Source organism: Phascolarctos cinereus, unplaced genomic scaffold (assembly GCF_003287225.1).
Source record: "Phascolarctos cinereus isolate Bilbo 61053 unplaced genomic scaffold, phaCin_HiC Scaffold_4;HRSCAF=312, whole genome shotgun sequence".
NCBI classification, from domain to species: domain Eukaryota; kingdom Metazoa; phylum Chordata; class Mammalia; order Diprotodontia; family Phascolarctidae; genus Phascolarctos; species Phascolarctos cinereus.
The window spans coordinates 154,185,881-154,202,407 of NW_027555847.1; the positions used below are offsets into that span (position 1 = coordinate 154,185,881).

The following is a 16,527-nucleotide window of genomic DNA, read 5'->3' on the forward strand; positions in this document are numbered from 1 at the left end:
GGAGCTGTAAAATGGAACCATTTTGGAGAGCAGTTTGGAATTGTGAAAATAAACTGTCACATACCCTTTAAACCAGAGACTATTACTGGGTTTATTCCCCAAGGAAGCCATTGTTAAGAAAAAAGTCCTCATATAATTCAAAATATTTATAGCAACACTTTTTGTGAGAGCTAAGAATTTGAAACAAAGGCCACCAGTTGAGGAATGGCTAAAAAATTGTGGTATGTGAATGTAATGGAATATTACTCTGCTACAAGAAATAACGTATGGGGCAGCTAGTGGTGCAGTGGATAGAGCTCCAAACTTGGAGTCAGGAGGACTTGAGTTCAAATGTGGCCTCAAGACACTTGACACTTACCAGCTGTGTGACACTGGGCAAGTCATTAACCCCAATTGCCTCACAAAAAAAAAATGTATGTGATGAATACACAGAAGCACAGAAAGATCTATATGAACTAATGCAAAGTGAAGTAAACAGAACAAGAAAACAAAATGCAGTGACTACAACAATGTAAATGGAAAGAACAATGACACACCAAAAAATCAAGAGTAAATGTAACAAAATTACAAAGACCAAGTGAGTCTCAAATATAGAGAGATGAGAAGATACTCCCAACCTGGTCCTTCTTGAAGGTGGGAGGTCCACATTATAGCACGTCTGCATGTATTTTTGGACTTTTCCAGTCAGATGTGCTGACTTTTTTTCCCCCTCTCCACAACATTCTGTTTGTTATAAAGGATAGCTCTCTAGGATGGAGAGGGGGAGAGACATGTCATACTATGGTGATGTAAGAAACAGAAAATATTTTTTTTAAGTCTGCCTACTCATAATTTCTTTTCCTTTTTTTTTTTTACATTCATTCATTTATTTATTTATTTTTGGCAAGGCAGTGGGGTGAAGTGACTTGCCCAGGGTCACACAGCTAGTAACTTTTGAGCGTCTGAGGCCAGATTTGAACTCAGGTCTTCCTGAATCCAGGGCACTAGCTCTATGATCAAATGTATGGGCATATACATACATATATATATATACACATACATGTATATGTATATCAGCTGTATGGGCAAATCACTTAACCTCTTGTTTTCTCATCAGTAAAATGAGGATAATAGTAGCACCTACCTTCCAGGGTGGTTGTGAGGATCCAATGAGGTAATATTTGTAAAGTACTTTGCAAATCTTAAAGCTCCATGTAAATGCTATTATTATTATTGCTCATCATTGTTAAAAGTTTATATCCATCTTCACCCTTTCAGATAGGGTCACATATGCCCCATGTGTAGTGAGTAGGTCCCAGATAAATCTGGTTTCCTACACGAGAGAGAAAAATATTTATCTTTACCTTCTGAAATTCTAAGCCTCCTTTCAAGGCCCAGTTCATCCTGCCTTAGAACACAAAGTACCTTTTTCACACTTTATTTATGCACTTATACTTCATCTTACATTATAGTGATTTGTATAGTATTATCTCCCCTGCTAGATCTACTGCTTATCTTTGCATGCTTAGAATACTCTCTCTGCTCACTTCCATCTCTTTGACTCCTCTAAAGATTCCTTCAAAACTTAGTTCTAATGCTACATGATGAGTGGCACCTTATACACAAGGCCTTTCTTTTCTTTCTTTTTTTTAGCTGTAAGATTTTTTTATTGCCACTCCAAAATGAGAAAAAGTCTCATAAAAGAACAGAAAATAGTATTTCATCTCTAAACAACCAATGCGTAGAAGAAATGAGTCTTTGCTTTTGTTTTGTAACTGTTCAACGCAGTAATTGTTGTGGTTTCCTTGATGTATTGTAGAATCCTTAATAATTGTGAAAGATGTGACACTTCAGTCAGTCAGTCAACTAAACAAGCAGGCCAGCATTTACGCATCCATCATTTTCCAGATTGTTGGTAACCTGTGCGTATTTTCCCTAGATAACTTTGCCTCCTTATGTCACAAGGCCCAGCTCACTCACGTTTAATTCAATGATAGTCCCTTTGGTAATAACATCCAAAGTTGTATAGAGTGAGGAGAGATTCTTCTTCACACCAAGTATGGGTAGGCAAATAGTGGCTTTAAGTTCAGGATGAGTTACATGAGCCTTCTTAAAACACAAACCCATTGGCCTAATAAATCTTACCTATTTCAGTTTTTTTTTTTTAGTAAGGCCATCCTCCAACAAAGCAGACTTTAGTAACCATTCTCTTCCAAGCCTTCTTCTTTCTCTTTCCTGTACAAATAACCTTTAACACTTCTGTTTCTCCCTGGGCATGAACTTTTGGCAAGGGCACTTCCCATTTACCAGTTTTCTCTTTTTGTTTCTGTTTAATCATGTTGGAAAGGACTTTGTCTCTTTCTGTCCAGCAGATATGCAGGTACTACTCCTGGGAAGTTTTTTCTTTCTTTCTTTTTTTTTTTTATTGGCTAGGCAATGAGGTTAAGTGACTTTCCCAGGGTTACACAGCTAGTTAAGTGTCAACTGTCTGAGACTGGATTTGAACTCAGGTCCTCCTGACTCCAAAGCTGGTGCTCTATCTAGTACACCACCTAGCTGCCCTTATTATTCTTTCCTTTGGTATTTCTCTTTTCATTTGAATCTTCTTATCATGACACTGTTCATGGTATATTTTGGCCTTTACACCAGTCACTTTCTTTGAACATTCTCAAGCGTCTTAGCTTTTCTTCTTTCTCTTTTTTTCATGGTAATCTAAGCGGTAGCCACACTGTTTTCGGTGTGACTCCATTCATTCTGTGGCATGTTGATAGCTAGGGGCCTGAAGAGCTGCAGGAAAAGCTTCCAAACTTCAGACCCTCTGCCATTAGCGGCCGACTCCCCAGGAGCTGGAAAAGAAAAGGCCACAAGGCCTTTCTTGATCCCCCCTGATTCTGGTTTGTTTCCCTCTAAGGTTAACTTCCATCTACTCTGTAGCTCTCTTGTATATACTTATTTATATACATGCTGTTTCTCCCATTAAAATGGAAGCTCCTTGAGGGCAAGGACTATTTTTTTCTTTTTTCTTTGTATTCTCAGTGTTTGGTACAATATCTTATACATAGTAAGTGCTTAATGCTTGGCTGATTGATGAATTATAGACTGCATAGGCAAAATGTTTTGAATGTAGTAGGTGCTTACTAAAATCTATTAAATAGACTGAGTTAACTAAGTCAGTGATTATGAGTCAGTGATTCTGAGTCAGTGATTCCTGCAGGGAGAAGCTCAGCTCAAGCAGTGGCAATGTGGGTGCTAAGAGGCAGAGGCTTCACAGTGGAGCTCACAGGTAAAAATCATTGTGTCATAGGGGGCATTTAGGTGGCAGCTAGGTGGTACAGTGGATGGAGCTGTGGCCCTGGAGTCAGGAGGACCTGAGTTCAAATCCACCCTTAGATACTTGACACTTACTAGCTGTGTGACCCTGGGCAAGTCACTTAACCCCACTGCCTAACCTCCCCCCCCAAAAAAAATCATTGTGTCATTATGTATTACAAAAGTAAAACCATTAAATACAGATGGTAGAGAATGGATAAAGAACACCACAAAAGTCAACTAGGAAAAATCTTGAAATCAGTAACTTTCTAACACTCATGTCTCACTGGCATTCTGATTATTATCTCAAGAAATGCTTTTAGGAATGTTTACAGAAACACAAAACATTACAACTGGAAATGGAAATGGCCTTGAGGATCATCTAGTCCAAAATTCTCATTTTTTTTCCCCACATCCAAAAAGAAATCACTTTATTTGAAATATTAGCTACAACTTAAGGTGCTATTTTTACTAAGATTTAACATCACAACCACTCATTTTGATGAGACCACATAGCCTAGTTCCAATAATCTATACAACCCCACAAATCTCCAATGGGAATACCTTCCATCTCAGATCTGAAACAAAAGGTATTGGTCACAATCAAAGATACAAAGTTACTGGTGGTCTTGGCCTGCTTTACTATTTCACTGTCAATTATGGTTTTATGCTAAATTAGTTGAATCTTCAGGAATGATTTTCTATTTCTTCATTCTTAATCAGAATAACGTACTTGCAAACCTGTACTGCATTTCCCCTTCCCATACTCTGCAATTTTGCCAAACTGTTCTTCTCTGTGCTGTTCACACACACTATACTCATCTCCATACCTTTGCTCTGGCCATCTTATACCCCTGAATACACTGATCCCTCCTTACTTGTACCTAACAGTCTTTCTCTTCCTTTAAGACATAGTTTGAACGTCATCTTCAACGTGAAGCTTTTCCTGATCTCTCTAGTTGCTAGTGTCTTCCCTCTCAAATGACATTGCATATATTGCTATTCGCTTAATGTTGCATATATTTACCTATGTATTTGTCTCCTTCATTAGAACCACAAGCCCCTTGCATGTGGGGATTATTTCATTCTTTGTACTTGTATCCCCAATAAATAATTACTGACTGATTCTGTTCCTCCTTGAATCTCTCAGCAAGCTTGAAGTTACCCTTGTTCTGGGCACACTCTGAGAAATGTTTCATCTTGAAGTGGCAGGGGCTGAAATGTTGCACACAGCTTGTGCCCTGGTTAGTTCTCTGGGCACCTAAGAAATGAGGGGAACAGCAAGTCCCAAAGTCTGCCCAGTCACCTCAGTGCAGCAGCTAGTGGGGCAGATGATGGAGCTGCAGTGGCCAAGGTACTGTTCTCATTTCTGTGCCTGGCTGGCTTGGACGAGGGGAAGGGAAAAAGAGAGGCACCCAGAAAATTTGGTCTAAATTTCTCATCTTGCAGATGAGGAAAACTAACGTCCAGAGAGAGTTTTTGCTCCTTAATTATAACTGATGTCATTGAAAACACCATTAAGTCCTAAATAACATTTCTTTATATTTCCTATAATTTTGCTATTGTAAATATATTTATTTCAAGTAGCCATATTTCATTGGTTTGACTATGCCCCCTCCAATACTGAAAGCAACTACTCTAATCCTAAGTAGTCTTCATGAGATGTTATTCCACCTGTCTCCCCAACCTCCCCTCCTCCCCACCCCAAAAAGCATCAGCTAGTGAGCTAACCTTGTGATGAAACCTTCTAAATTTAGTTAAGAAGCCAGGGTCACCTCCAGGCCAAGATTAGGTATCAAATTAGAACTGCAGTGGAGGACAGTAAATATAGCTTATTCAAAATAGTTCCCCTCTAACATTTTTAACTGTTAATAGAAAAACCTTATGACTATGAGCTAATAATATAATTTAGTAAGTTGCCAGAGCCACTAGCAATTATGACAGTCATGAATCCAGTGTTTAGAGATAAATTCACTGATGATTCAGCTCAGATACCATCTTCTGCAAAGAGCCTCAGTCACTTCCCACTGCCAGTGCCTTCCCTCTGAGATTACTTTATTTACCCATTTACAATGTATATATCTTGTATATACACAATTGTTTACATGATGTCTCCTCTATTAGAATATAGAACCTCTTCAGAGCAGGGATTTTTTTTACTTTTTCTGTTATCTCCAACACTTGTACAGTGCCCAGAACATAGTAAACGTTTAATAAATGCTTGTTGATGATGATGGTTAAAAATCAAATTACTAAGAACTCAAACTTAAATGTTTATTGATATGCCCAGCCACAAATTACAGAAGCAAATCCATTAATTAGGAAACTGTCCACATCTGTCAAATTAATCATTTTCTTGTTTGAATTAAAGTTTTCTTCATTAGTGCTAATTGCTGAATAATCTCTCTGAATTTCTCCAAGTACACATTAAGATTCAACATTTCTCATATTTAGAAGCAGGGATCAGATCAATACTTTTTATAAACACTAATATCAGAATTGAGGGTTTTACTTACGCTAATAAAAAGTGATCTTTTACAAAAGAAATAAGTAGGAATTTAATTTATGAATGTACTTATTCATTTGACAAACATTTGGTGCCCACTATGAAAATTTCACCTTTCTGGCAATGGGAGAATATAGTATAAAATCATGATCTTTGTTCTCAAGAAGTTTTTCAATCTCTAGGGAAAAATAAGACATGCAGACAGGTAAACATGATATAGAGCAAATATGACAAACACACAAAAGGAACACAAAGTGCTATCATATCTGATGAGAATAAAGTCCCTTCCAGTTGAGGTTCTGGATAAAATTTTAAAATGTTAAAGGAACTAAAAGTACTATAAGAAGATTTAGGTGCTATTATTGTCAGTTAATTAACTTTACAAGAAGCAAACATATTCAGAAGCTCATAGCCCAAGGGGAAAAAAGAAGATATGATAAAATGAATACTTGCTAACAATTAGCTGAAAATTTATTACATGCTTCTGACTTTATGGTTTTGATCTTTATATCCCTAGTATAATTTCTGGCCCTAGTAGACACCTAATACATGCTTGCTAATTACTTTTAATTATATGTAGACTAAAAATTTGTCCTCTATGTAGTAATACATCTCAAATTATCAAAGAAATCAAAAGAGGAAAGTCAATCAACCAATAAACATGTATTAAGCTCCTCTATGTGATAGATACTATGCTAAGTGCTAGAGATTATATACAATAGACAGAAGTATGCATATACACACATATAAATCATACAGCCATATATGAAACAATCTTTGTCCTCAAAGATCTTATATTCTTTGCATTCTACTAGGAGGATACAACATATTCAAATATATACATATTTGCATAAATACAAAGTGATTTAGGGAAGGACTACAGCAAGGGTGGGGTAATCAGCAAAGACCTCTTGAAGAAGAGGTGTAGGAAAGGGCAGCTAGGTGGCACAGTAGATAGAGTGCCAGGGCCTGAACGCAGGAAAACTCATCTCCTTCAGTTCAAATCTGGCCTCAGACAGTTACTAGATATGTGACCTAGGGCAAGTCACTTAACGCTGTTTCCTTCAGTTTTCTCATCTGTAAAATGAGCTGGAGAAAAAAATGGCAAACTACTCCAGTATCTTTACCGAGAAAACTCCAAATGGGGTCACAAAAAGTCAGATATGACTGAAAGATGACTGAACAACAATAATCTGGGCAAGATGGATCCTAGGTCCACTGTAAGCACTCCATCAATCAGGGCTTAGAGATAAACTGCTCTACTGAGAGACTCCCCCGAGTCCTGAGCTCTTGAAACAAGAGGGCAAAGTGAAAACAGAATCAACCAGTCATCTCCTAAAAGAAACCTCAAAATAAAAATTCCCAGGTTCATAACCAAAATCCAACACTTTCAGGTCATAGAAAAAATACAAGTAGACAAAAAGTTCTGTCAATCAACAGTCATGACACCAAAAGAAATGATTAGTAACTTATTTTGTTACAAGAGAAAGCTAAAGCACATGCATGTCAGAACTCTTTAAACTGTATACAAAGGAGTCTGCAACAGGCAGAGCCTTGGGTATTTAAGGGTTACATCAAAAAGGGTAAGTCATAGGGGAGGGGAATAGGTCCAGTCTCCTCCCCAAGGGGAGAAAGGCAGGGAGAAAACGAGTGGGTACAATGGAAAGAGTGGCATCAGCTCCTCTTTCCTCCTCTGCAGCTGCCAGATCAAGGAGGGAGAATGTCTTGCTTACCTGAAAGTATCTTATCCCTGCTTATCCCAGTTGCACAATTTGATTATCAGTCTGGGCCAGACTGACTAGAGCTAAATTTGTGGCTGACTCAGCTTCAAGGGCACACTGAGAGTTCTATTAGGGTTGAAAGTAGCAAATTATGTCCACTGGGCGGCGGGGATCCTTGACTCATTTTAGGCCTCCTGCATATCCTGAGTCCAGTGTTTTTGGAAAATATGGCAACTCAAGAAAACAAGTTCAGGGGAGCCCTCCACAGTTCAAATAAACAATGAGTCAAAAAGTTTACATAAGTCTTAGGAGCTGCCAAATATAAAGGAAAGGAGAGCTTAGAATATGATATTCCAAATACAAGGGCTTCTAATGAATGATAACCTAACTGGCAAGACTAAGTATAATCCTGCATGGGAAAAAAAAATGTTCCCTTTAACGGAAAAGAGGATTTCCATTCATTCCTGAGGAAAAGGTGGTTGTTGATCCTTAAAAGGAACCCAGGATTTCAAGAAATGGAGATGACAAGGGGGAGAATTCCAGGTATGGGTTAACAGCTTAAATAGAGATGTGATATGGAATATGGTATATTAAATACAAGTATGCCAAGTCTGAGCTAAAATAGAGTGCAATGGGGAAAGTGGAGGAATAATGTCTAATCAGCCTGGAAAGGAAGTTGAGAGCCACACTTCAAAGAATTTCAAGTGTCAAATAGGAGTTTGTATTGAAGGATGTAAGGAGCTCATGAAGCCCCTTGAGCAGGGGAATGACATGTTCAAATTTGTAATTTAGGAATCTCAACTTAACAACTGTGTAGGATGTCAGAAAAAGGAGAAAATGGAAGGAGAGAAGCCAATTAGCAAGCTATTATAGTAGTACAGAAGACAGTTAAGGAGATCCTAAATTGGAGTTGTTGTGGTATAAGAGGAGAACAGGAGAGATACTGAAGAAAGTAAATTGACAAAACATGGCAGATGACTGCATGGCTAAGGAATGACTTTGAAGTTGCAAACCTTAGAATGGAACAGACACAGGAAATGAGGAATATCAGGGGATTTAGGAAGAATGATTCAATATAGCAATGTTTCCTTTACAGTGCACCTCACTTGAAGGAAATCCAGTGTGCTTACATCTGAAACATTATTTAATTTATTTAAAAAATCATTTACATGCAATTTCTTACGGATGTATGTAATACATAAAGCAAGAGGGGATACAGCAGATTTTCATTATTTCATAGATGTCATTAAATGCTTGATGAACTGAACTAAAACAGAGTAATTCCTCTATAAAGCTTAATTGCTTTCTTCTTTCCTTTCTTCCATGATACTAGGAATCCATGATTCCATGACAACAGAATCTATGACAACTAAAAGCAAACAGAACTTCAATATGTCTTGAATTTACTACATCCTGAGGTCTCTGAAAATTTAGCTCAAGAAATTGCAAGGCCATCGGGATGGAAAATGCTGTCCACATCCAAAGAAAGAACTATGGAAGTCCAATCGCTATCACTTATTTTTACCTTCTGTTGAGTTTTGTTTCATCTTTCTGATGGTTCCTCCTATTGGTTTTAATTTTTACTTACAACTTCACTAATGTGAAAATGTTTAATGGGTATGTAAATGTAAAGCGTATATCAGATTGTGCGCTGTCTTGGGGAGTGTGGCAGGGAGGAAGGGGAAGAAAAATTTTCAACTCAAAAGCATATGAAAATGATTGTTGATAAATCAACATTAACAAAATTTTTATATTAAAAAAAAAGAAATTGCAAGGCCACAACCACTATGGCCCCAGCATACATGAAAGGGTAAGAGGAAAAGCCCTTTGTAAAATATGTAATACTTTTAACAACAGCATATATTTTGGACCAAGGGCTATAACTGATAATTTCATAGGCACCACCAAGCCAATGGGAGCTGTTATTACTTCATAAGTCAAAAAAAAAACCCAACAAAAAACCCAACCCATCACTAACTTTGGAATGACCTTGAAAAAGCAATGAAATGATCAAGTCAGAAGACAATATTCAATGTCAATAAATACACGAGAAAATATAGTTATCTCTCAATTTGTAGATCAGATCTAGCCCAACTTATGAGCCTGAATTTAAAGTATTTATTATGTATTAATTAGATAAATTTAAGACATTTTCTCTGAGGTCCTTTCTGGTGCTATGGCACCAGAATTATAGAGCATTCTGTAAAACAATTTTATAAGAGCAGCTCTCTTTGTGGTAGAAAAGAACTAAAAATTGAGAGGATGTCCATCAATCAGGAAACAATTGAACAAGTTGTGGTATATAACTGTAATGGAATATTATTGTGCTATAAAAAATGACGAGCAGGATGATTAAAAACAACAACAACAACCTGAAAAGACTTACATGAATTGACGCAAAGTGAAGTGAGCAGAACCAGAACATTGTACATAGTAACAGCAATGTTATGTGATGATCAACTGAATGACTTAGCTATTCTCAGCAATAGAATGATCCAAGACAATTCCAAAGGACTCTTGATGAAAAATACTATCCACCACCAGAGAAAGAACTAATGGAGTCTGAATGCAAATTGAAGCATACTATTTTTTCACTTTATTTTTTTCATGGTGATTTTTTTTTTGGTCTCTGTCTTATTTCACAACATGACTAGTATGGAAATATGTTTTGTATGGTTGCATATTTATAGCCTATTATCAAATTGCTTACTGCCTCATGGAGGGGAGAGAGGAAAGGAGGAGGGATAGAATTTGGAATTCAAAATTTTAAAAACTAAATGTTAAAAATTGTTTTTACATGTAATTGGAAAAATAATAAAACATTTTTTCAAAAAACCCAACAATTTTATAAGTAACATAACTCCAGCAAACATCTTGTTTTCTCCATAAAACTAAATACTGTTAAAGTACTTTGAAGTATGAAACAAAATGCACCATGTAGAAAAACATTTGAATCTTACAATAATACTATATGTTATAGAGTAGAGTTTGGTATTAAGCAAGTTTATCTTAGATTCCATTCGATATGTTACTAGAGAAAGCAAGCAGGGGTAAACAATAAAGAACCAAGAGATACAAATTAAAGCAAGGATGAGAAAGTCAGTCAATATTTATAGGAAACAGAATAGAACTTTTAATTATTTTAGTACTAAATTTGTTACTGCTTTTTGTTTACAGAGAATTACTCATGAATAGAAATTGGATTATTATTTCAAGATTAAGAAAATGCTAAGCTTCAGGCATTTGTAGAGGTAAATTTTTAACTAAGTTTAATTTAGATTCTTATTCCATTTAGATGCTATCTAAATTAAGACAAAATTTTTAATTAAGTTAACTTAAAATATATTTCAACAAGTAAGCATCAGACCTCTATGCGGCAAGGTATGGTGGAGGATATGAAGATCTAGGAGAGGCATAATGAGTTGTCACAAATGAGCTACAAAGTGCTATGGCCAGATAGAAAAATAAGGGTTTACTTTCAGCTGATGAGAAGGGTAAGACTTCCATGACAGGAGTAGAATCTGAGTCTTAAGCCTTGAAGTATTTTGACAGGCTGGAAAGAGGGATCCCAAATAAAGGTAGCAGAATTAGCCAAAGTAGGGCAGCATACCATCATTGCAGGGCATGGTGAATTGCTTGACTTGTCAGAAAGCATAAGATAAATATATACGCGTAAAGGTTTGGAAGATAAAGTTGAAAAACAAGACAGCAATCAGGTGACAGGGGACTTGGAGGCTGTGCTAAAGAGTATGGACCTGATTCTACAAGCTATGAGGAACCACAGAAGGTTTTTGAGCACAGAGGGATAACAGTTGTGATTTAGGGAAATAATTCAAGATAGTTAACATATCGGATGGCTAGAAAGAGGGATACTCTGGAGAAATGGAGGACAGTTAGAGGTCTACTGCAGTAGCCTTGATGAGTGGTCATCAGGAGTTGAACCGGGTGTGTTACTTCACAAGTGGTACAATGGGAATGTAAAAGAAGAGATCAATACAACAGACACTGTAGAGACATAAGTCAAATGGTTACTAATTGGGTTTGGGGAAGAAGGTAAAAGGAAGTATCAGAGACCACTGACATGATAGTTTTTAAGCCTAGGAAGAAAATGACGCTACTAACTGAAATAGGGAAACCAGAAGGAAGAAAATATTTGGGGGCAGAAGGCAATGATTTCCATTTCAGACATACTGAGTTTGATGGTGGAACTGCCAAGAGGAGCTATCCAGTAGGAAACTAGAAATGCTGGACTAAAACTTGAGATCGAAGTCACATATTACAGTGGAAAAAACATTGACTTTGGTGCTGGAGAACCCAGGTTCAAAGAGCATGGCTCTGCCACTTGCCATCTGTGAGACCTTGGGTAAGTCACTTAAATCTCTTTAGACCTCAATTCCTCATCTGTAACATGAAAGAGCTAAGACTCTGTGACTTCTAGGGCCCCTTCCCAAATGACAGTGAAGTTCATACATATAAGGTCATAACAGAAACAGTGAATGATGAGATTACCAAGTTATAGAGAAAGAATAGAAGGGCTGAGGACAGTATTTTGGTAGTTAAGGACTACATGTATTTCATAAAATTAAAAATTAATTATAAAATATTTGGTTATTATTACAACAATAGCAACCACATAATGCTTTAAGGGTTGCAAAATATTTCACCTCTATTAACTCATTTGATTCTCACAACAACCATGAGGGATATGTGGTATTATTATCTCCATTTTACAGATGAGAAAACTAAGGCTGAGAGAGTTTATGTGACTTGACTAGGTCCACAGTTAGTAAATGTATGAAGCAGGATTTGAATTCAGGTATTCCTGACCCAGGACCAGTACTCTATCCACTGCACAATGTAGCTGCTTACAACTGCATTTTTGTCCTTTAAAAGTTAAATTTTCACTGTAAATTTGAGAAGTGTTCCATAATACAATAAGTAATAGTATGGATAATTTTTAGAGGGGCATTTAATTTCTCAAAAAAACCCAACTCACCTGATATACAGCCACATCTCTATAAGAAGGGAAACTTTCAACTACCAAGGACAGCAGTTTTTGTGCACTTTTGTCACTCTTGCGAACACAGTTAAGAAAAGACCCTCCAAACTTCTCAAGTAAAATTTTTCCAGTTTCATTGAGAATCTGATGCCTCTCTTCTATCAAAGGCATAGGCACATCTGTGTCAGAGCGCAAAATATGCTGAAGCTGATCAAGAGTAACTGTGGCATAGTATGAAGCCCTAGTGAGGGGTATTCCTTGAGGGGATGGGGGGAGGAGAAGAAAAGCAAAAACAAAAAAAGATAATTCAAAGAACAGCTTAAGACCTTTACATAAATATGAAGACAAAAAAAAACCCTGTTAAGTTCTATTTTCAGTATTTTGTTAAGATCCTAATCAAACCTAAATTCCAGTCTTAAATTATAAACCCAATGGAAAAGAAATTCTAGCAAGAAATTATTCATATGCAGAGGGAGCCCAAATTTCCTGGGTACCTATTCTGAAAACAGCTGATGTGATTTTTAGTTTGTATGGAATCTTGATAAGACAAGTGGTACTGAAGGCTAAGAGAAGTTTTTCACTTAACAGTGCAAAATGTAATATTGTCTATTGAATCATAGAGTCAGAGATGAAAAAGACTTCAGAAGGTACCTAGAAATTACCCTCTCATTTTAGAGATGAAGAAAGTGACATGTGGGGCAGCTAGGTGGCTGCAGTGGATAGAGCACTGGCCCTGGAGTCAGGAGGACCTGAGTTCAAATTCGGCCTCAGACACATAACACTTACTAGTTGTGTGACCCTGGGCAAGTCACTTAACCCCAACTGCCTCATGAGAAAAAAAATCTTACTAAACAGTCTTTGCACATTTGGAGGGCTATGCCCATAATTTTATATTTCCTCCTAAATACATTTTCTTTGCTTTAGCAGCTGTTGCATTGAAATTATTACTGAGAGGAATTAGTATGTTGCATTTGAAAAGTATTTATTTTTCTCTTCCGCTAGTCAAAAATATAAATGATTAGAAAAGAGTCATGATTCAACTTCATATCAGTTCTTTGTCTCCTTGTGGAACTATTGTTGAATGTGGAACTCTAAGGTCCAGAAAGTTTTGAGGTATGAATTTAGCTTTAGTGCCTTCAACTTGCAAAACACAGTAAATCACTGCTTTCAAATATATAGTATATTTTCTAAAATTAAAACATACATGTCTCATAGTTGTAAGGAATATGAATTATAGTTATATCTGAACAATAACAATGTGCTTTTTCTAAAATTATTGATTAAATCTAGTCGTCTTGCTGTAGTGAAGGCACTTTGAATCAAAACAAGGATTATCAAAATTCCCATGCATTTCTCAGGGACAAAGAGTACTTTGGGAACCACAGTGAACTTGGGAGCTCAGACCTCTACCACTCTGCCACTTTCTACTTATGTGACCTTGGCTGAGTCACTTAACCAAATCTCTGGGTGTCAGTTTCTTTTTCTTTTTTTTGGGGGGGCCACCTAGCTGTCCCATAGTAAGATTTTACAAAAGCAAAAACAGCTTTAGTGTTTTATTGTGCTCTATGCTATATTAAATACTGATGCTTGATAGAAAAGTGTAAAAAATGATTAATCTGGAGTTGTGGAGTAGTAGTGGAAGAGTACTGACTGGATTGACAATCAGTTGACCTAGGTTAAAATTCTAGCTCTGCTATTTATTACCTATTGTGACCCTGAGCATTTCCCACCTATGGGCCTCAGTTTCCTCCTCTGTAAAAACAGGAGGCAGAACTAGAGGTTTTCTGATGTCTCCTCTGTAACAATTACACTGTACTACTCAAATCTCGTAAGTGCCTATGATTTCATGAGCTTAGCGAACTCCCTCTACCCAGCAGAAGTCCTAGAGGTTAAGTGACTTGTCCAGAGTTACACAGCCAATAGGTATCTGAATTGGGGTGTGAACTCCGGGTTTCTTGACTCCATGCCTAACATTTTATCCACTAAGCTACCACTGCCTCTTGGAACTCGCTACTCACAATAAAAATGCCAAAGTACCACCTTCAATAGCAAAAGAAACATTGTATACTTTCATGCTCTATTAGAAACATTTATGTGAAACCAAATAAATTTTACAGAAAACTCACACCAAAAGCAAAAAAAAAAAAATCACTGGCAAAATCCCAATTGTGGGTCTCTGCTCTACACTTTTATTATCCTTAGCAGGCCTTACAATAGAATATCACTTATGACATTTCTGTTATTTTAAAAGTATGTTTATTGATTTTATCATTTTGTATGTAACTTCAGGTAACAGTGCCCTTTATTGCACTTCGGCTTAGCGCAGTGCCTAGCATATAGGAGGTGCTTAATAAATACTCACTGATAGATCTTTTAAGTACCAGTTTTTTGGGAAGTGTCAAAATTAGGGCAAGGTAGCAATAGCAGCCTCTTCCCACCTGCAGGGCCGTAGTTTGCTCAGCCTAACGTAGGGTCTCCCTCTGCTCACGCCCCTAACTTTTCTCCCAAGCCGCACCAATCAGCTCCTCATAACTTAATTCCTCGGCCTCGATGAGGCCCGGGGCTAACCTTCATCCAGGGCTCGGTGGATTGCAGCGCAAAGGGCCCAGTACCCGCTGTACATTTTACCCTTGTACTTCACCGCACACTTGCGATCCTCCTGTTCGGACCAAAAGGAGAAATTGAGAGTGTCGACCACAAACACCCAGTTGACCGCGTCTTCGTCGGCCGCCTGAGGGTTCAGCTCGTGCAAGGACTTCCAGCCCCCCAAGCCGAACTCTCGGCCCGGGACCTTCTCCAGCAGCATCTCGGCCACTCGATCGACTCCGGCTTTTTCAACAAATACATCTTGGCTACGGACCGCCACGAATTCCGCAGACTCCCGAGGGGGTAAGGGGGCTTCCATCGCGCCTTTCCTCCGGCACTGTGAAAACGGAAAGGAGAAACGACCAAAGCAAACCCCCGAGCCCCGCGTGGACTGCACAAAGCTTCCAGCAGCGGCTCAAGTGCAACTTTTCAGCCCGGACCGGATCCTCCTCCTTCCCCCCCCAAGGCGTCTCGAGCTCCCAGGACCCTCCCTCTTTCCCTCTCCTGGCTAGTGGAAGCTGGACGCTAACGGACAGAGCGCGCGACCACAGCCCCTCCTCCAACCGCCCGCTCTCCCGCCCCTTTAGGGGAAGTCGGTGGGGAGGGGCACGGACCGGAGGGGCGGAGGGACACGGCCAGGGCGAAGGAGATCACGTGGGAGGGGCGACCTGGCGCTGGGTCAGCGGCCCCGTGGACCACGTGCGCTACACGCATTCCCTGAGGGGGAGGGGCGGGAACAGCAGGAGGGTGGGGCAGTGGGGAGGGAGAGGACGAGCGCGAGCCACGCACTTGGAGACGTTTACGGCTCAGGCGCTCCTTCGGCCAATGGTCCGCAGCCCCCGGCCTTAGTTTTGAGCGCCCTGGCCCGTTTCCATAGTGATCAGGGGCCACTGGGATGGGGCAGGAAACTCGGGCTCCAAGGCTGCCAAAGTGTGCGGGAGGATTGAGGGCAAGTGAAGCGTAGGGGAGGTAGAGCAGAGTGGGCCTGTCCGCCATCTTGTTCCTCGCCTGGCGTCAGCTACCCCGGAGCGATGCAGAAATTCCTCAGAAATATTCTGGTCACGCGCTTAGCTTTGACCGAGGGGAGGGTGATGGGAAACGGGGCTGAGAGGTGCGGGGGAAGGGAAGTGACTGCTCTGAGGTCAGAGCGAGTTAGGGGTGAAGGTGGGGACCGGGGCTAGGTTGGAGGCTCTGCCTAGATTCCGCCGCCGCTTTCCTCCTCCCTGCCGCCTTAGTTAACTGGGAGTGGGTAGTGCCTTTTGGACCCGGATGTTGTGTTCTGGGTCGCCGTGCTCCCTCCCGGGGTGCGGAGGGTGGGGGATCTGGCGTTTAGTAGTCGTGGTGGCGAGCAGACATCCCAGAGAATCCCGTATATTTGGGACTCCTTCCTACTTCTGCTTTTGATTGTTTTCCTTTTTTTTTTCCTT

At 39.2% G+C, this 16,527-nt stretch overlaps 1 protein-coding gene and 1 pseudogene across 1 annotated transcript in view; both read right to left on the reverse strand.

Annotated features, from left to right (window-relative positions):
* Nucleotides 1-15,586, reverse strand: part of QNG1 (Q-nucleotide N-glycosylase 1) — a 32,685-nt gene extending 17,099 nt beyond the window's left edge. Inside the window, exons 1-2 of the mRNA XM_020966927.2 lie at nt 15,083-15,586; nt 12,512-12,771 (exon numbers count right to left, since the gene is read on the reverse strand). Coding sequence (XP_020822586.1) covers nt 12,512-12,771; nt 15,083-15,419 — 597 coding nt within the window. The 5' untranslated portion in view covers nt 15,420-15,586. The remainder of the gene's footprint in view (nt 1-12,511; nt 12,772-15,082) is intronic.
* On the reverse strand, nt 1,321-10,655 carry LOC110194543 (ribosome biogenesis protein NSA2 homolog; annotated as a pseudogene).
* Nucleotides 15,587-16,527: the final 941 nt, after the last annotated feature.